The 20,630-nt window shown below is 44.6% G+C and overlaps 1 protein-coding gene across 2 annotated transcripts in view; it reads left to right on the top strand.

Annotated features, from left to right (window-relative positions):
- FSD2 (fibronectin type III and SPRY domain containing 2) overlaps positions 1-20,630 on the top strand; it is a 54,503-nt gene that overhangs the window by 22,700 nt on the left and 11,173 nt on the right. For both annotated transcript variants that reach the window (XM_031668400.1, XM_031668399.1), the window contains exons 2-9: positions 978-1,697; positions 2,173-2,268; positions 5,740-5,970; positions 7,806-7,828; positions 9,186-9,307; positions 16,084-16,239; positions 18,387-18,521; positions 19,280-19,430. In XM_031668400.1, the coding sequence (XP_031524260.1) occupies positions 1,125-1,697; positions 2,173-2,268; positions 5,740-5,970; positions 7,806-7,828; positions 9,186-9,307; positions 16,084-16,239; positions 18,387-18,521; positions 19,280-19,430 (1,487 nt within the window). In that variant the 5' untranslated portion in view covers positions 978-1,124. The remainder of the gene's footprint in view (positions 1-977; positions 1,698-2,172; positions 2,269-5,739; positions 5,971-7,805; positions 7,829-9,185; positions 9,308-16,083; positions 16,240-18,386; positions 18,522-19,279; positions 19,431-20,630) is intronic.

The following is a 20,630-nucleotide window of genomic DNA, read 5'->3' as shown; positions in this document are numbered from 1 at the left end:
GGGTTATCACTTTTGACATTTTTAAATATTTTCTAACTGAAAAGGCAAAACAGCCTCTACTTATTTGTTCTGTCCCTTTTTTTTTTTTTTTTGTATTTTTGGTAGAGACAGGGTCTTGCCATATTGCCCAGGATGATCTCGAACTCTTGAGCTCAAGCAATCCATTCGCCTCAGCCTCCCAAAGTACTGGGATTACAGGCATGAGCCACCATGCCAGGCCTGTTCTGTTACTTTTAAGTACAGTTTTTTTTTTTCAAATGTTTTTGTGCAGATGCTATCATATACAAAAGTAATTGTTTTGTGAATTGTCTGTGCACATTCATCTATTAAGATGCCACTTTTTCAATTAATTAATACAATTTCAAAATAATAGACTGGGCGCAGTGGTTCACGCCTGTAATCCCAGGACTTTGGGAGGCTGAGGTGGGTGGATAACCTGAGGTCGGGAGTTCCAACATGGTGAAAACCCATCTCTACCAAAAATACAAAAGTTAGCTGGGTGTGGTGGCACATACCTGTAATCCCAGCTACTTGGGAGGTTGAGGCACAAGAATTGCTTGCACCCTGGAGGCAGAGGCTGCAGTCAGCTGAGATCACGCCACTGCACTCCAGCCTGTGCGATGGAGTGAGACTCCATCTCAAAAATAAATTAATAACAATAATAATAATAATAATTGCCTGACATGCTTCCCACTATTTTGCCTTTTAAGTTTTTTTTTTTAATGTATGAGAAGGGAAGTATTTTGTCAGACATACCTATTAGACATTTGTTTTGTAATTTCTTTTGTCTCTTTTAACCTTACAAAGCCCATCCTCCCATAGAAAACAAATTTTTTTTACAGATGGTTCAAAGTGAAACCACAACTGAGCTACACAGATAATTTTTTAAAGTTTTGTATGAGTAGAGCCCAATCTAATGATCATCTGCTGCAATGCCCTTCTCCAGAACTGATTTTCCTCCTCCTTTTGTGTTCCAGGGCCCAGATATTCACTATTAAGTGTCCAGGAAGGATCTTTCTTATATAAAGGTGCTTCTGAGGACTTCCAGAGTTACAGTGGAGGAGGAATCAGGGCAGGAATTGGGGCTGGACAGGTCTACTCCCAAGGATTTCCACTTTTACCACATGGACCTGCATGACTCTGAAGACAGACTGCAGCTCTTTCCAGAAGAGAATACTAGGATGAGGAAAGAAGTAGTCCAAGCTGAAATGGCCAATGAGTCAAGAGGAGCAGGGGATGGTAAGGCTCAAAGAGACCTTCAAGAGGAAGTGGATGAACTTGTCCACTTATATGGACTTGAAGATGATCATGAATTAAGGGATGAGTTTGTTGATGAAAACTTGCCCAGAACAGGGGTTTCAGAATATCCTCCTTATGTGATGAAGAGGAGAGACCCAGCCAGGGAGCAGAGAGACTGGAGACCTAGTGGAGAGACAGCGGAGGCTGAGGACCTGGGCTTCGGAGGGTGGGGCTCGGCAGGCCAGTGCCAGGACTTGCGGGAAGCCTATAGGTACACACACGGCCGTGCCAGCGAGGAGTATGAATGCTATGTCATCCCCGAGGAAGAGGATGAAGAAGAAGCTGCTGATGTCTTCTGTGTCACTTGTAAGACTCCAATAAGAGCTTTTCAGAAGGTTTTTGATGAACATAAGGAGCATGAAGTGATCCCACTCAATGAAGCACTGGAAAGTGCCAAGGTAAATAGGTCTCCTTGGTTCTTCTCTGTCTTGACATTGCTTTGGTATCTCAAGTACATATGCAGGAAATAATCTAAAATGCCTTCTAGGGCCAGGCGCGGTGGCTCAAGCCTGTAATCCTAGCACTTTGGGAGGCCAAAACGGGCAGATCATGAGGTCAAGAGATCGAGACCATCCTGGCTAACACAGTGAAACCCCGTCTCTACTAAAAAATACAAAAAACTAGCCGGGCAAGGTGGCGGGCGCCTGTAGTCCCAGCTACTCGGGAGGCTAAGGCAGGAGAATGGCATAAACCCGGGAGGCGGAGCTTGCAGTGAGCTGAGATCCGGCCACTGCACTCCAGCCTGGGCGACAGAGCGAGACTCTGTCTCAAAAAATAAATAAAAAAAATAAAATAAAATAAAATAAAATGCCCTCTACAAGAGTGAGAGAAGATATAACATTAATACCTTCTTTGTGATCCTCTGTTGGATAGGATGAAATTCACAAAAACATGTACAAATTGGAAAAGCAGATAATCCAGATGGAAAACTTTGCAAATCACTTGGAGGAGGTTTTCATCACTGTGGAGGTAAGACCATACTCGAAGACCTCATCAGACTCACATTGCTTCCATCAATGGCTAGGTCAAGCAGCTGTTTCTGGTATGAGCTACAGAATCTGTTTTCTTAGTATGTGAGGGGTCACCACTGCCCCTCTCCCCTCCCTTCTTTCCCTGACCTCCCATAGCACCCAGGCATGGATGTCATGGAACCGATTACCTGTCAGCATTCCTTACTGAACTATAAGCTCTTGGTGTGAAAGCTGGGTCGTCTGTCTCAATATCTCTAGTCCTACTACATGGTATATTTCAGAGCAGGCATTTTATACATGTTTGTTGCATTAGTAAATAAGGTAGAAATTTCCCAACACAATCCCTCTCCTTCACTCGCTTCATTTTCTCCTAATCCCCCGTTACCCAAGTCACCAATTGCATGTGATTTAGACCCTTATTTGAATTCTTTTTTCGATGTATACTGTTTTCATTATTCAACTTGATAGACCCTTATTCTAATAAAGATGACTTCACGGTGGCATCATCCAGTGAAGTCCCTCATTTGAGCCCAGGTGGTGAAGAGGGGACATCTTTTTTTTGCCCTTGTGTTTTGGGTTGTTTTTCTTTTTATTTGTTTTGGACCTCTTTTTGGGGGTAGAAGGTCTGACTGAGAATCCCTGGGTTGCTGTCTGGTGCATTGGCTGAGAAACCAGAAACAGTGGAGTTCCATGTTGCTTCCTTGGTTTTGGGAGTTGTTAATTTTAGGCTTTTGGGGGTACCTATAATGTTGACTATATAAAGTCAGGTGTAGACTGTGAAACACTTTTTTATTGTTCTAGGAGGCAAAATACCCACTTCTGCCAACGATTGCTACTCAAACAAATGAATAATTTTAGCTCTGCATGCATTTAAAAAATAAATTTATGGCTGGACGCAGTGGCTCATGCCTGTAATCCCAGTGCTTTAGGAGGTCAAGGTGGGCAGATCACCTGAGGTTAGGAGTTCGACCAGCCTGGCCAACATGGTGAAACCCCATCTCTACTACTAATAAAAAATTAGCTGGGCGTGGTGGCATGTGCCTGTAGTCCCAGCTACTTGAGAGGCTGAGGCAGGAGAATTGCTGGAACCTGGGAGGCGGAAGTTGCAGTGAGCCTAGATCACACCACTGCACTCCAGCCTGGGCAACAGAGCGAGACTCCATCTCAAATAAATAAATAAATAAATAAATAAATAAATAAATTTGTGTATTGCCTTTGTCTAGTTAGCAATTTCCAGACTTTCCTGAGAGATCAGTAAAAGCTTAGAATTTTAGGATTGAAAAGGAGTTTCCATCCTTTGACAGCCCCTCTCCCTCCCAATCTTGACATGGGTAAGGATGTGAGCCTTGATCCAGATGTCAAGATGACTGAGATAGAAGGTGTGGCTCTGTAACTTCTGCTCACTAGTCATATTGGCCCCTAGAGACACAGAAGAAGACTAGTTCCTTTTTCATGGTTCAGCCTTGACAAGGCATTGCAGGATACCCATTCCATTGTTGATAAATATTCTTTTCCTCAGCTGTTATCTATTTCTCATAAGATTAATAAGTTTCAATGCCTGTCACCAAACATGCCACAGTCCCCTGTGTGTGACCTAGTAGATACATGGTACACCACTGTGATGCCAGAGTTCAACCCAACCTTCCAGATGAGGTCAACCAGGACTGAGGAGCTCAGGACTTGCCCTCTCTCTTCTCTTCATGTGGATGCGCTACTTCTATTAATGCAGCCTCGGATGGTACCAACAGGAGGATCCCATATGAATCAACGAAGCCCCAGGCCCATTTCCCATGAAGCTAGACCTTTTCCACCCCCAGTCTTACAAGGGAGGAGAGCTATTGCACTAATCTTCCATGGAAGACACAGAGAGGGGGCAAACCCTTCCACTGCCAAGCATAGGGTGGTGGTAGGAGGGGGTAAGTGTACAACATCCAAGACAAAACTTCTTACATTGGCTGGGCACAGTGGGTCACACCTGTAATTTCAGCATTTTGGGAGGCCAAGGTGGGCGGATCACTTGAGGTCAGGAGTTTGAGACCAGCCTAGCCAAGATGGTGAAACCCCATCTCTCCTAAAGATACAAAAAAAAAAAAAAAAAATTAGTTGAGCATGGCGGTGGGTGCCTGCAATCCCAGCTACTTGGGAGGCTGAGACAGGAGAATCACTTGAACCAAGGAGGCAGAGGTTGCAGTGAGCTGAGATCGCTCCACTGCACTCCAACCTGGGCAACTAAACAAGGCTCCATCAAACAAACAAACAAACAAAAAAATTTCTTACACGCTGCTCTGCCAGCTTAGTCTCAGATCAAAGTCCCTTCATCCTCAGTGAGGACCCCAAGGCCATCCTTTCATACTCAACACTGGGAAGTTCATCGGTTGCCTTTCTCTCTCTTGCACCATTCTGAGCAAGTCCTATGCACATAGCAGGTGTTCAGTAATTACTCCCTGAATGATTGATAAGATCCTCTTCCTTGGAAATGTCCCCATCACCTGATGAGGATGACATCCATTAGAGCTTGCAGAGCTCTGGGGACAATATAAGCAATATATACTCTATTAATATTAATATTAGTATTTCTCATCTACTGTGCTCCTGGATTAATATTGTCAGAACCCTCCCTTTGCCCTCCTGCAACTTCTCATCTGTAAGCAGTGCTGCCAGGTCACAACCCTTGTTCCCCCTTTGCCTTTGTCTCTCCCCTAGTTGATATGATCCTCGTTGATTTAATCTTGGTGTTTGTATGATCCAAGCACAAGGGAGTGAAGAGGAGCCTCATGAGATGTTAAGAGCTCAGGAGGGAATGGTAGATGGGAATCTCTCAGGGAAAATATTCCCACATTAAGGTCCAATATCAGGCAGAATCATCACTGATAATCTCCCTGGTCACTTGTCATGGTGATATAAGGTAGTTGAAACTGGAAGTGGATTGCAAAATTCTGCCAGGAGAGAAAGCAGTGCTTTTGTTTAGATTATTCCTGGGGTCTAGGCTGGAGACAACCAGCACCTTCAGCTTCCATTCCAACATCCTGACAAGAGATGAGAGGACAAAGTAGAGGAACTAAAATAGTTCCGATAGGCACACATTTTCATTGCTCTAATGACATGACTCTAATCAGACTGGGTGCGGTGGCTCACTCCTGTAATCCCAACACTTTGGGAGGCTGAGGCAGGTGGATCACTTGAGGTCAGGAGTTCAAGACCAACCTGGCCAATATGGTGAAACCCCATCTCTACTAAAAATACAAAAATTAGCCGGGTGTGGTGATGCACACCTGTAATCCCACCTACTCAGGAGCCTGAGGCAGGAGAATCACTTTAACCTGGGGGCGCGGAGGGTGCAATTAGCCAAGATCGCACTACTGCACTCCAGCCTGGGCAACACTGCACAACTCTGTCTCAAAAAAAAAAAAAAAAATTAATCAACACACTACATGCGCTGAAGTGATGACTGAGGTCAACTGTCTTGCAGGAGAATTTTGGAAAACAAGAACAACACTTTGAGTCACATTACAACGAGATCTTGGAAACACTTGCTCAAAAATATGAGGAAAAAATACAAGCTCTAGGGGAGAAAAAGAAAGAGAAGCTGGAAGCCTTATATGGACAACTGGTCAGCTGTGGAGAAAACCTAGATACCTGCAAAGAACTGATGGAAACAATAGAAGAGATGTGTCATGAGGAGAAGGTGGATTTCATAAAGGTCAGTAATGAAACGAAATGAAATAATGAATATAAAGAAAAGAGATGGAATGATAAACGGAAACGACAGTTATGGCTGAGGTAAGCTAGGTTGTCCTCTTTCCTCCTGGAGGCATTGGAATCAACTTTTATGGCCAGCATCCATTTGATTCCATTGGATGATCATGATGGGGAGGCTGTGGCCCAATCTCTCTGCATGGCTTCCACATGAGTGGCCAGGCAGACTCAGAGCAGCGGACTCTCTCCCTCCCCCAGTGCGGAGGCAGCACCAGTCTTTGTTCCTCTGTTCTAGTCACCCAGATACTTGTCCCCTCATCCTGGAGCTGAGCTGAGCAAAAACCGTGCTCTAAGAGTTTTCTGGCCACTTCAGATGGCCTCTTGGAGCTCTGGGGAGAAAGTTGTCAAGGCTCAAAAGGCACCTTAAATTTCCCAGTTACAAGTGTAGCAATTAACAATCTTACCTCACAAACTCAGACATGCAAAAAAAAAAAATCCATTTCGTAATTTTCTTGAAATCAAATTAAATCTTACCCAACCCTCTACATGGCTGGGCTGTGGGAATTTCAATTTCAGTCAGAGCCGGGGTCCCCTGTCTTCACAAGGTGCCACAGGAGTAGGAGGAAGATTTGGTGTTCAGGGTGTGGGGGAGGGGCCTTTGGCCTCCAGTGCTTCCTGGTTGCTAAGTGTGGCCCCCACATTGTCCAAGCATACAGTTGCTCCTCAAAGCCCAACCATGCCTCCCTCCTGCTGTGCTAGGGGTGAGGGACCAGTGAATGAAGCTGGAGAGCAATTTGGCAGGCACTGCAAGAAACATCAATGCTCGTTGGGCCCACCATATGCAGAACGTGGAGAAAGTGATAAACATGAAGGTGGGCTTCTCACTGTTATGTATGATGGTGAAAAATTGGAAACAACAAAACATTCAACAAAAGAAGAACCATTAAGTAAATGATGGCATTTCCATTCATTAACTGTTCACAATTAACTGTTATACAAGTGTTCAAGTTGATGGCCCAAAAGACCATTTATAACATGGAAAGTGCTTACATAGTGTGGGTTGTTTGTTGTTGGTTTTTCTTTTGAGACAGGGTCTTGCTCTGCTGCTTGGGCTGGAGGACAGTGGTGTGATCATAGCTCAATGCAACCTTGAACTCCTGGGCTCAGATGATCCTCCTGCCTCAGCCTCCCAAGGAGCTGGGACCACAGGCACGTGACAATGTTAATGCGGAAAAGCAGTACTGTGGTATGGAAGAAAATGCACAGAAATAAGGGTGGTTTTGTTAGGGTATGGGATACAGCTGGGCTTTTTAACTTTTTCCTAATTTCCAAGTTTTCTTCTATGTTTATGTTATTATATGTTATGTATAGTTATATCAATTGTTATATAACTATCCTATATATGTAAGATGTAACAATATGTATTATTAAATATATAGTTATATCTATCTACATATTTATAACAATATGTTGGTAAAAGAAACTTATTTCCGGCCAGGCGCGGTGGCTGACGCCTGTAATCCTAGCACTTTGGGAGGCCGAGTTGGGCAAATCACAAGGTCAGGAGTTCGAGACCAGCCTGGCCAATATGGCAAAACCCTGTCTCTACTAAAAATACAAAAATTAGCTGAGTGTGGTGGCGCGTGCCTGTAATCTCAGCTACTTGGGAGGCTGAGGTAGGAGAATCCCTTGAATCTGGGAGGTGGAGGATGCAGTGAGCCGAGATTGCGCCATTGCACTCCAGCCTAGGTGACAGAGCGAGACTCCATTTAAAAAAGAAAAAGAAAAAAGAAATGTATTTCCAAAATCAACTTAATATTTTCTCCTTTTCCTTTTTAGGATGCAGTGGCTATGGCTGACAGGTAATACATTTATTCTAATATGTATTTCTTTTTTCTACTTTTTTCAACTTTAGATATCCAAATAGACTCAGTTCCATTTGGTTATATGGTTCCAGTTTCAGCTTTTGTGTCAATCCTGAGTAAATTAGCACTGGCTTTGGACTGATGGTGTATGGTTGCTAGGAGTATCTAGTATTGAATCTCAGGATCTCAGGGCTAGCAGGGAGCGTATATGGTGAGGCTCAGTCAACAAGCCTGTGAGCAGCTCTCCTCCACAAGCCCCTCATTTCACCAGGAAGAACTGAGATCTGTGGAGTGCCCCCAACATCCCCCTGCTATGCCTGGACCCAGACTATCCAGTTGCAGAAAGCATGCACATTTTAGAGTCAGACAGATAGGAGTTGAAATCCTGCTACCCTCATGACCTTGGGCAAATCCAATCAGTCCAGGAGCCACCTTATCTACAAATGAGGATAGCTTTGTGAGAATAAAATAAAATAAATGTCCATAAAGCAACATGAACACAGAAGTTTCATAATGTAAGGGTTAAGTGCAGTGATTTTTGCAAAGATGGAACTGGTTTCAATTTTTTTTTTTTTTTTTTGAGACAGAGTTTTGTTCTTGTTGCCCAGGCTGGAGTGCAATGGCACGGTCTCAGCTCACTGCAACCTCTGCCTCCCAGGTGCAAGTGAGTCTCCTGCCTCAGCCTCCCAACTAGCTGGGATTACAGGTGTCCCCACCATCCTGGCTAATTTTTTTGTATTTTTAGTAGAGATGGAGTTTCACCATGTTGGCCAGGCTGGTCTCGAACTCCTGACCTCGGGTGCTCTGCCTGCCTTGGCCTCCCAAAGTGCTGGGATTACAGGTGTGAGCTACCATGCCTGGCCCTGGTTTCACATTCTGCCTGTGCCATTTACAAACCTTGTGACTGCCAGGAAGCAGATACAAGGAGACCCAGAGTCCCATGAGCAGTAACTTGAGGGCACCTGACCATGTGGAGAAGCCCGGGGAGTCTGGACCCTCGGTACATCTTGGGCCTGGAGTGACTTGAGAGTGGGAACTCCCAGGTTAGCACCTAAGAGATCTTCCAGAGGGTGTGGTTCTGGATCTTGTTGGCAGATCGCCCCCACCAACCCTCTGACATGGCCTTACCCTTTTTCCTCTCCCTCAAAGGCACAAACCAATCCCACCCATCCCCAGTGATGACCCCTAGGTCAATCTCCAAAAAAGATGGTAGATGGCAGCCAGCAGCTGTTTGTAACTAAATGAAAGTTCAGCAAAGAGCCCCTCTTCATTTATGACAGTGACTCAGCACTATAGATATACACTAAGGAGAATGCCCCTCCATTCTAGTCAGTGTGTCTTTTTATACCAACAGACTCGGGAAATTCCTGAAAGCAAAAACAGACGTGGAAATCTCTGCACAGCCTGAGTTTGAAGACCAGACCTTGGATTTCTCTGATGTGGAGCAGCTGATGGGCTCCATTAACACCATTCCAGGTGCTCACCTGTGTGTGTACTTCATGGCAAGCTCAGACTACCCAGAGCTTTTTTCTTTCTTGTGATGAGAACACTTAACATGAGATCTATCCTCTTAACAAATTTTAAAGTGTACAATACAATATTGTTAAGTACAGGTACTGTGTTGTACAGCACACCTCTAGAACTTACTCATCTTGCATAACTAATCTTTGTATCCATTGAGCAACAATTCCCCATTTCCCCTCCCCCCAAGCCCCTGGCAACCACCATTCCATTCTCTGCTTCTAAGAGTTTGACTGTTTTATATACCGCATGTAAGTGGAATCATGGAGTATCTGTCCTTCTGTAACTGGCTAATGTCACTTAGCATAATGTCCTCAGGGTTCATCCATGTTGTCACAAATGGTAAAACTTCGTTCTTTGTTAAGGCTAAATAATATTCCATATGTATACACACACACTTTTTAAAATCCATCCATCTATTGATGGACATTGAGGTTGTTTCCATATCTTGGTTATTGTGAATAACGAATGCTGCAATGAACGTGGAACACAGGTATCTTTGAGATCTTTATTTCAGTTCTGATGAATACATACCCAGAAGTGGTATTACTAGATCATATAGTAGTTCTGATATATATATAAATATTTTCAGAGACAGAGTATTGCTATGTTGCCCAGGCTGGCCTCAAATTCCTGGGCTCACATGATCTTCCCACCTCAGCCTCCTGAGTAGTTAGGACTACAGGTACACACCACCACAACCAAATTATTTTTAATTTTTTGTGGAACCACCATACTGTTTTCCATTGTGGCTGCATGATTTTATATTCACACCAACAGTATATAAGGGTTCCAGTTCTCCACGGTCTCACCATTTGTTACCTTTCACTTTTTTTTTTTTAATTGAGACAGAGTCTTGCTCTGTCGCCCAAGCTGCAGTACATGGCATGATTTTGGCTCACTAAAACCTCTGCCTCCCGGGTTCAGGTGATTCTCCAGCCTCAGCCTCCCGAGTAGCTGGGATTATAGGCACCCGCCATCATGCCCTGCTAATTTTTTGTATTTTTAGTAGAGATGGGGTTTCACCATGTTGGCCAGGCTGGTCTTGAACTCCTGACCTCAAATGATCCGACCACCTTAGCTTCCCAAAGTGCTGGGATTACAGGCCTGAGCCACCACGCTCAGCCTCCTTTCACTTTTTGACAATATCATCCTAACAGGTATGAGGTGATATCTTGTTGTGGTTTTGATATGCATTTCCCTGATGACTAGAGATATTGAGTACTCTTTCATATACAAGGTGACTATTTATATGTCTTCTTGGGGAAATATCTATTTAAGTCTTTTGCCCATTTTTTAATTGGTTTGGTTTTTTGCTATTTAATTGTAGAAGATTCTTATTTTTTTATATACTAGTCTCTTATCAGATAAATAATTTGCAAATATTTTCTTCTATTCTGTAGGTTGTTTCTTCACTCTGTTAATGGTTTATTTTGCTATGCAAAAGCTATTTTAGTATGATGTAGTGCCATTTACCTATTTTTTGTTTTGTTGCTTGTGCTTTTGGTATCAAATTCAAGAAATCGTTGCCAAGACCAATATCAAGAAGCTATTCACCTGTATTTTCTTTAAGGAGTTTTACAGTTTCAGGGTTTTACATTTAAGTCTTTAATAATCTATTTTGAGTTTACTTTTGTTCTGGTGTAAGATAGGGATCAAATTTCATTCTTTTGTATGTGGATATAGTTTTCCAAATGCCATTTGTTGAAGACATTATCCTTTCCCCATTGTGTGCTCTTGTCACCCTTAGAAAGATCATTTGGATGGGTTTATTACTGGGCTCTCGATTCTGTTTCATTGGTCTATGTGTCTGTCCTTATGCCTGTACCATACTGTCTCAATTACTGTAGCTTTGTAATATATTTTGAAATCAGAATTTGTGATGCCTCTAGCTTTGTCTTTACCAAGATAGCTTTAGCTACTTGGGTTCTTTTGTGGTTCCATATGAATTTGGGGATTTTTTTTTTATTTCTGTAAAAACTGCTGTTGGGGCCGGGCGTGGTGGCTCATGCCTGTAATCCCAGCACTTTGGGAGGCCGTGGTGGGCAGATCACGAGATCAGGAGATCAAGACCATCCCGGCTAACACGGTGAAACCCTGTCTCTACTAAAAATACAAAAAATTAGCCGGGCGTGGTGGTGGGTGCCTGTAAGTCCCAGCTACTCAGGAGGCTGAGGCAGGAGAATGGTGTGAACCTGGGAGGTGGAGCTTGCAGTGAGCCGAGATCGCACCACTGCACTCCACCCTGGGCAAGAGCGAGACTCCGTCTCAAAAACAAAAACAAAAACAAACAAAAAAACTGCTGTTGGGATTTTGATAAGGATTTGAATCTGTAGATCATTTGGCATAATATGGACATTTTAACAATCTTAATTCTTCCAATCTATAATGCAGGATACCTTTCCCTTTTTTGTGTGTCTGCTTCAATTTCTTTCGTCAGTGTTTTATAGTTTTCAGTATACAAGTCCTTTTTTTTTTTTAGACAGAGTCTCCCTCTGCTCCAGGCTAGATCACATGTTAGGCCGCAAAACAAGCCTTAACAAATGTAAGAAGAATGAAATTGTATCAAGTATCTTTTATTGTTATTATCATTACTATTTTGAGATAGGGTTTTGCTCTGTTGCCCAGCCTGGGGTACAGTGGTGTGATTGTGGCTCACTGCAAACTCCAACTCCTGGGCTCAAGAAATCCTCCCACCTCAGCCTCCCAAGTAGCTAGGACTATAGGTCCATGCCACCATACCCAGCCAATGTGTTCAATTTTTTTGTAGAGATGAGTTCTCACTATGTTGCCCAGGCTGTTCTTGAACTCCTGGTGTCAAGTAATCCTCCAACTTCAGCCTCCCAATATGTTGGGATTACAGGCCTGAGTCACTCTGCCTGGCCTCAAGTATCTTTTATGATCACATGGTATGAAACTAGAAATCAATAACAAGAAAAAATTGGAAAATTCACAGATATGTGGAAATTACACAACACACTCCTGAGCAATCAATGGGCCAAAGAAGAAATCAAAAGGGAATTTTAAAAATCTTGAGATAAATAAAAATGAAACACAACATACCAAAACTTATGTGACACAGCAAAAGAAATACTACAAAGGAAATTTTTAGCAATAAGCACCTACATTAAGAAGAAAGATCTCAAATAAACAACCTAACTTTACACCTCTAGGAACTAGAAAAAGAACAAGCTAAGCCCAAATTTTGCAGAAGAAAGGAAATAATAAAGATTAGAGCAAACATTATAAGAAATGTCATATATGACATCCCACAGCTAACATCATACTCAATGGTGAAAAGTTGAAATATTTTCCTCTAAGATCAGGAACAAGACAAAGATGCCCACTCTCAACACTCCAATTCAACATAGTGCTAGAAGACCTTGCCAGAGCAATTAAGCAAGAGAAAGATAGAAAGGCATCCAAATTGAAAAGGAAAAAGAGAAATTGCCTCTGTTTGCAAATTATATATATAAAATATATATACATATAAATACACATATATACACACACATATATACACACACACACATATATATATATATATTTTTTGAGACGGAGTCTCACACTGTTGCCTGGGTTGGAGTGCAATGGTGCGATTTCAGCTCACTGCAACCTCAGCCTCCTGGGTTCAAGCGATTCTGCTGCCTCAGCCTCCCGAGTAGCTGGGATTACAGGCACCTGCCACCACGCCTGGCTAATTTTTTATATTTTTAGTAGACACGGGGTTTCACCATGTTGGCCAGGCTGGTCTCAAACTCCTGACCTCGTGATCCACCTGCCTCGACCTCCCAAAGTGCTGGGATTACAGGCGTTAGCCACCATGGCCAGCCAGATTATATGATTTTATTGTAGAAAACCCCGCAGAACCCCTGAGCTTTGAGTAGGAAATGTCGATGTCTGAAAAAAATCATAAAGATTTAGAAAGAAGGCCAGGCGTGGTGGCTCACGCCTGTAATCCCAGCACTTTGGGTGGCCAAGGCGAGTGGATCATGAGGTCAGGAGATTGAGACCATCCTGGCCAACATGTGAAACCCTATCTCTACCAAAACTACAAAAATTAGCAGGGCTGTGGTGGCATGCATCTGTAATCCCAGCTACTTGGGAGGCTGAGGCAGGAGAATGGCTTGAACCCGGGAGGCAGAGATTGCAGTGAGCCGAGATCACGCTACTGCACTCCAAACTGGTGACAGAGCGAGACTCCATCTACAAAAGTATTTTTTCCCTCAAACTTCCTATTTTTGTCTTTATGGCTCATAAGTGAGAACAGAGGCTGACCTCTCTGAGGTTCCTCCTGGGTATCTGTGTTTAGCATTGTGGCTAAGAGATGGGCTTTGGAATTCTATGGATCTCGTGAGAATCCCAACTCTGCCACTTCCTAGCAGTGTGACTCTGGACAATTCACCTAACCTCTCTGAGTCTTGGTTTCTTCCTCTGTAAAAATGGACATCATAATACCTCATAGGAATATGTCAAGAATTAAATGAGATAACTTATGTACAACATATTACATGGTGCCAAGTAGCTCTTTAAAGTATTATTGTGGGCCAGGCATGCTGACTCACGCCTGTAATCCCAGCACTGTGGGAGGCTGAGGTGGGCAGATTGCTTGAGCCCAGGAGTTTGAGGCCAGCCTAGGCAATGTAGCAAGACCCCATCTCTACAAAAAAAATCTTAAAAATTAGATTGGGGTGGCAACGTACACCTATAGCCCCAGCTACTTGGGAGACTGAGGTAGGAGGATTGCTTGAGCCCAAGAGTAAGGCTGCAGTGAGCTATGATTGCCCCACTGCACTCCAGCCTGGGTGATAGAGTGAGAGCTGTCTCAAGAAAATGGAAGACAATAAAATATTATTATAATTACTTATTTATAAGGATAGTCTGTAATTCCTCTTTTTTCAACTGCTTGCTTTCCCTTTCTCACCAACACTGAACAACATGATTGTGGACAATGTTGTGTATACCATTTTAGGTTTTTCCTTGCACAGTATTTTTGTTATAAAACTTGAGTCATTCTGTTTTGTAATCTGCTGTTTGTAATATGCTCTTTTTTTAGCAAAACAATTTTGATAGATATTTTCTCACCCTGATAAATTCTTTTATAATATCACTTTAGTGGCTACATACTTTAATTTGTTTATTTAATCCTCAATTGTTAGATACTGGGGTGTTTCTAACTTTTTTTTTTTTTTTTTTTTTTTTACCATTGTAAACCATACTGTAATGCAAATCTTTAATCATAGATGTTAGGGACCATTCTTAGAATCACTGGGTCAAGGAGAGATTTCATGGAGCTATGATGTCCACTGGATGGTTCTTTTCCCCATCTAGGAATGGTGCTGCCCAAATAATCAGGCTTAGTCATTGGGAAGGAAAGGCAGTATTGCCCAAATCCGTGCTTGAGAAGCAGAGACATTTTTCTTCACTTCACTGTGTCCGGATCTCACATAAACCATCACCTTCCTGCTTGCATCTAGTGCTTCCTGAGGGGTTAAAAGCTCCCAGAACATCCATTTTCTTACACTGCATCTCCAGGTGAAGCTGTATTTGACAGTGCCTAGCAGGGTATCTGTTGAGCACCCTGAACTTTGTCATTGGGGATATAAGTTCTTTGTCTTCCTCCTCGCCTCTGTCACGTTATGATCTTTCAGCTCTGGACCAGAAAGCAAAGGATGAGCCAAAACTAATTCAAACTCCTTTAAGTTCAGCTGTGCTCTTACATGGGTTGATCAATTTCAACTTTTGAAACTAAGGATATTAAAAGTCTGGGATGGAGGGAGATGCTGCCATGGGAGAAGAATTATAGAGGAAAGGGCTAGGTACAAGTGGCTCACACCTGTAATCTCAGCACTTTGGGAGGCAGAGGCAGGAGTTCACTTGAGGTCAGGGGTTCAAGACCAGCCTGGCCAACATGGTGAAAACTTGTCTCTACTAAAAATACAAAAAACTAGCTGGGCATGGTGGTGTGCACCTGCAGTCCCAGCTACTCAGGAGATTGAGGCACAAGAATCGCTTGAATCGGGATGTGGAGGCTGCAGTGAGCCAAGATTATGCCACTGCACTCCAGCCTGGGCGACAGAGTGAGACTTTGTCTCAAAGAGAGAAAAAAGAAAGAATTATGGAGGGAAAACACCACTTGTTCTTATTCTCGGTTGTGTGGGTGAGATTGTATGGGGGTGGGGAAGATAGAAGTACTCACCTACAGAGAAGAAAATAATTAGCTTAGTAGATGGACTCTAAAGAAGTTGGTTCTGAAAAGCACAACTGGGCCACCCCAATGTTCTCTCACTAATGTGGGAGATGGTCCCTGGATGCCCCCTTTTCCCACACCATCAATGAAAGCAGAGCCTCCTTGTGGAAGGCTTCTTTCTCTCTGCTGAGGCAGCAGTGCTGTGATCCTCGCTGTCCTGTGTCTTTAAGTGCCACAGAAGGGCCAGAGGACCCACAACCTGGAGCAGGACTCCCAGTCTATGCCTTAGTCTGAGTCCCTGCCACCGACCCCTGCTCCCTAAGCTCATCTGCACTTGTCAAAGCAAGAATGAATATACTGGTTGTATTTTGCAGACTCATGTTTGAGAGGCTGTGTCCCCATCCTTGTCTACTCTGGACTTTCTCTTCCATTCCCAAAGGCTGTGGCTTCATTGGGGGATCAATGGTCATGGGAAAGGGGCCACTCTCACCCCACACCTCTATTAGAGGTTCCTCTTTTTTTTTTTCTTTTCTTTTCCTAGCTCCTTCTGCTCCAGTCATAAATCCGCAGGCCCCTAACTCAGCCACAGGTTCCTCAGTCCGAGTGTGCTGGAGCTTATACTCCGATGACACCGTGGAGAGCTATCAGCTGTCCTACCGGCCAGTGCAGGACAGCTCACCTGGGAAGGACCAAGCAGGTGAGGCTCTGCCAGGAACATGCTTATGTTCATGGGAACAGTTCAGGCTCCCCAGGGACCTGGGCCCTGTCTTCCTGGCAATTGGAATAGTGGAGACAGGATGGGTCTACACGTGCAGAGGATTGGATGCAGGCAGGTGAGCAGGGCAGAAAGGGTAGCAAGGCATGATGGGGCCTGACTGGGGAGGACGGTAAGGCCAGGTGAAGGGGTCTGGAGCGTATCTACAGCCATTGGGTCAGAGCTGTCCCTGGGACCAGTCTCTGGCTGCACTGTGTGCAGGAGGGACCAGGGGCGCCCCTTGTCAAGGGCTAGCTGGATTCTAGCTTGTCCTGGCATCTAAGGGTCAGGCTGGTGCTCCTGTCACAGCAGCCTTGTGCTGCAGGAGAAACTGGAGGATTCATCTGCAGACCCCATGAGAGGTGAGGGGGCCTCTGCAGCCTGGAAGGGCTGCTGCTGATCCCAGGTGGCGACAACTCCTGAGATGGCCCCCAGCCTCCACTCTGGGCAGCTCTTGGCCAACATCCTTTTCCCCGGAAATGGGACTGGCTGGTGTGGGGTTATAGCTGGGGTAGGGCCCCCCACACCACAATAATCAATAAGCCATTCTCTCTTAAGGAGCGAGGGTCAAACAACAGAAGAGCCCCAGCTAAGCATCTGAAGATTTCAAGAGATCAGGGCCAGCCTGACAGTGCCTGTCCTGGGCATGTGGGGTTGGAATGGGATTGCTGGAAAGAGACTTAGAGATCTCCGTTTTATAGACGAGGAAACTGAGACTCAGAGAGAGAGAAGCTGTCCGTGAGGACACAGTGAGTTATGGCAGAATGAGGATGTGAATCAGGTGTGTAGGCATCCTGCCCCAAGGTCTGCTCATTGTAGCAGACCATGCAGATGGAGGGCTGAGTTCCAGAAGCTGAGGATGGTGTTTCTGCCCAGGAAAGAAGGGGAATTCTTGAGAAAAGTAAGAGTAAATTTAAGCGATGATGAGGGAGGGTAAGAGTGGTCAGAATAAAGACTAAAGAGGACATGGAGAGGGGCGAGGAACTTTGAAAAGGGAGGTTGGGGACTAGGAAGTCAGACGTGATTAACCCCAGCTTTTGCCACAAATCAACCCTGCCAGCACCCCTGCAGATACACAGAAGCCATTGTATTGGGGCTGTGTTGTGGCAATCTATAAAGATCTTTCAAACTGACCATTTTGCTATAAAGGAACTGATATCTGAAGGTAAATTAAGAGTTATCACTGCCTTTCAAGATTCTGGGGAAGTTGTGTCAGTTTTTGCTGCATAACCAAACCCCCTCCCCACCCCCTACAACTTAGTGGCTTAAAATAACAAACAATTATTATTCTTTTTTTTTTTTTTTTGAGATGGAGTCTTGCTCTGTTGCCCAGGCTGGAGTGCAGTGGCACAATCTCGGCTCACTGCAACCTCCGCTTCCCGGGTTAAAGTGATTCTCCTGCCTCAGCCTCCTGAGTAGCTGGGACTATAGGCAAATACCACCATGCCCAGCTAATTTTTTGTATTTTTAGTAGAGATGAGGTTTCACTATGTTAGCCAGGATGGTCTCGGTCTCCTGACCTTGTGATCCACCTGCCTCAGCCTCCCAAAGTGCTGGGACTACAGGCGTGAGCTACTGCGCCCGGCCCTATTATTTAATTCTGTGGACTGGCCAAACAGTTCTATTCTGAACCACCTTGGGTAGGGCTGGTTGGTCTAGGATGGCCTCATTTACTTGTCTCAGATAGGATAGCCAGGAGGACTTGGGCAGCTGGGGTCTCTCTCCCTGCGGTCTCGCATCCTCCAGGAGGCTGGCTTGGGCTTGCTCACATGGTAATGGAAGTGTCCCCAGCAGCAAGAGGGCAAGCCTCTGTGCACCAGCACTTCCCACGCCTCTGCTTCATCATTTGCTATTGCCTCATTGACCAAAGCTAGTCACACAGCTAAGCCCAGTTTCAAGGAATAGAGAGAAGGAAGGAAGCTCTGAATGGAAGGAGCAGCAAAGTCATGCTGCAGAGGGAGTGCATACAGGGATGGGAGGAATTTACAGCCAGTTTTGTAATCTACTACTGTGGGATTCGGCATAATGAATTTGGAGCCACTTGGCCAGTTTTTAGGGTTGAATTCTTATCTTTTTTTTTTTTCCCCTAGCATTTACAGTGACCGTCAAAGAAACATATTGCTCAGTGACAAACCTTGTGCCAAATACCCAGTATGAATTTTGGGTCACAGCTCACAACAGGGCTGGCCCCAGTCCCTCTAGCGAGCATGCAGTATACATGACAGGTAATGGGCTACTCATTTCCTATAACAGGGCTTTCAGTCAAGGGGACACAGGAGTCGTGGGTTTCTAGACAAGGCAGAGCTCTTGATTTCATTTGGAAGGGTAGGAAGAGCTGTGTACATTTTGTTTCTTCTATTTAATACACCAAATCTACACGCCTAGTTTGACAGTGACATTTTTTTCTTTTCTTTTCTTTTCTTTTTTTTTTTTTTTTTTGGGAGATGGAGTCCCGCCCAGGCTGGAGTGTAGTGGCATGATCTCTGCTCTCTCTGCTCACTACAACCTCCGCCTCCCAGGTTCAAGAGATTCTCCTGCCTCACCCTCCCGAGTAGCTGGGATTACAGGTGTCTGCCACGTCTGGCTGATTTTTTTTTTTTTTTAATATTTTTAGCAGAGATGGTGTTTGACTATGTTGGCCAGGCTGGTCTCAAACTCCTGAACTCAAGTGATCCACCCGCCTCGGCCTCCCGAAGTGCTGGGATTACAGGTGTGAGCCACTGTGCTCAGCCGACAGTGATATTTTCTGATGGTTGGTCTCAAAATATAAAAAACTGCCACTCTCCGTCACACTGACATTTAAACCTTGCAACCATCTTCTACTCCAGAAACATCTGGAAGGGATTCCCTGGTTTGCTTTTGATTGCACTGAATCTCTTTTGTGGGAGGAAGAAGGTGGCTGTGATGTTCGTCCGTGGCTCTGAACAAAATGACTGGAAATGAACCCAACAGTTGTTCATCTCTCCCTTTCTCCCACATTTAGCGCCTTCTCCCCCCATTATAAAAACAAAAGAGATAAGGAGCTGTGAAGAGGCTGTGCTGATTTGCTGGGAGTCTGGGAACCTGAATCCTGTGGACTCGTACACTGTGGAGCTGACCCAGGCTGAAAGTCCAGAGGCCTCAGGTGTAACTGAGTGAGTCGTAAGGGCATTTGCTGGGCACGAGAGCCCTGACACCTGATACAGTGACATGGCTTAGGAAGTATATGGAGTCTGAAGAGAAGGTTGGCATTTTTGATACACAGGAATCTCAATTTTTGGTTGCTTAGTGTTCATGAGAAGTAGCTGGAATGCTATTATTGAAGGTGAATGATGAGTGAATGAATAAGTTGGTTGAACCTCAGGTTTTGTTGTTGTTGTTTTAGCTGAAGTAAGGTTTCCCATTCATTCATTCATTCAACAAGCATTGAGTGCCTGGGTGGTGTCAGGTCCTGTGCAAGGCACTGGGAACTAGATGGATAAATTTCCTGCCCTAATGGGGCTGACAGTCTGGTGGGGAAATAGACAAAAGGCAAGAAAACAAACCAATGTGCAAAATATGCAGTGCTAGGAAGGAAAAAGAAATGTAATAAAACAGAGAATGGTGGTGGAGGTGAGGATCCACTTTGGATAAAGAAGATGTTTAAACTGAGACCTGAACAGATGGGAAAGACTGAGCCCCAAGAACAGTGAATGCAGGGGTACTCCAGCGGGAGGGGGCTGCATGGACACACACCCTGGGGGCAGGAGTGAGCAGCTGGAGGAACTGAAAGACCCACCTAGCTGGAATTCAGAGAGGAGAGGGTGAAACTCATAGGCGAAAACAAAAGAGATCACAGCTCAATGTACAAAGAATGTTTCATCTATCATAGAAGACTGTCTGGAAGCTCATGTTCACCCCTCATTCTCTGAGAGCTGGAGGGGTTCACAAATTGATAAGGGTTGGACTCAGTGACCACAAGGGCTCACAGAACCTGAGTTTACAGCAGCCTATGATGGAGGAAGCATAGGTTTACCTCTGGTTTACAGAAGCTTGTGAAAGGGGATGAACCAGCCAGGCAGGCCAGCACCAGCCACCAGGACCAGGGGCTCCCCTGCTGTGGAGCATAGGGTTGCACCTACCTGGAGCTGGAGAAATGAAGAGGGATTGGTGTCAACTGTTACGGAAGCAGATTCTTCTATGCTAAATGCCAGGTTTGAAACATGGCCATATGCCACCCATCCATCTGTTCCAGGTGGAATCTGCATGTCCATGGCCACATGGAGGCTGACCTTGGTAATCCACCCTGGGGATACTCAGGAGTGGGGCAGGGTGTCCAGTGGTTCTGGGCATCCTAATGGTTCAGGTTTCCTTTG

Source organism: Papio anubis, chromosome 7 (assembly GCF_008728515.1).
Source record: "Papio anubis isolate 15944 chromosome 7, Panubis1.0, whole genome shotgun sequence".
Classification (NCBI taxonomy): domain Eukaryota; kingdom Metazoa; phylum Chordata; class Mammalia; order Primates; family Cercopithecidae; genus Papio; species Papio anubis.
Note: the sequence above shows the minus strand (reverse complement) of the source record. Positions and strands in the feature narration are given on the sequence as shown.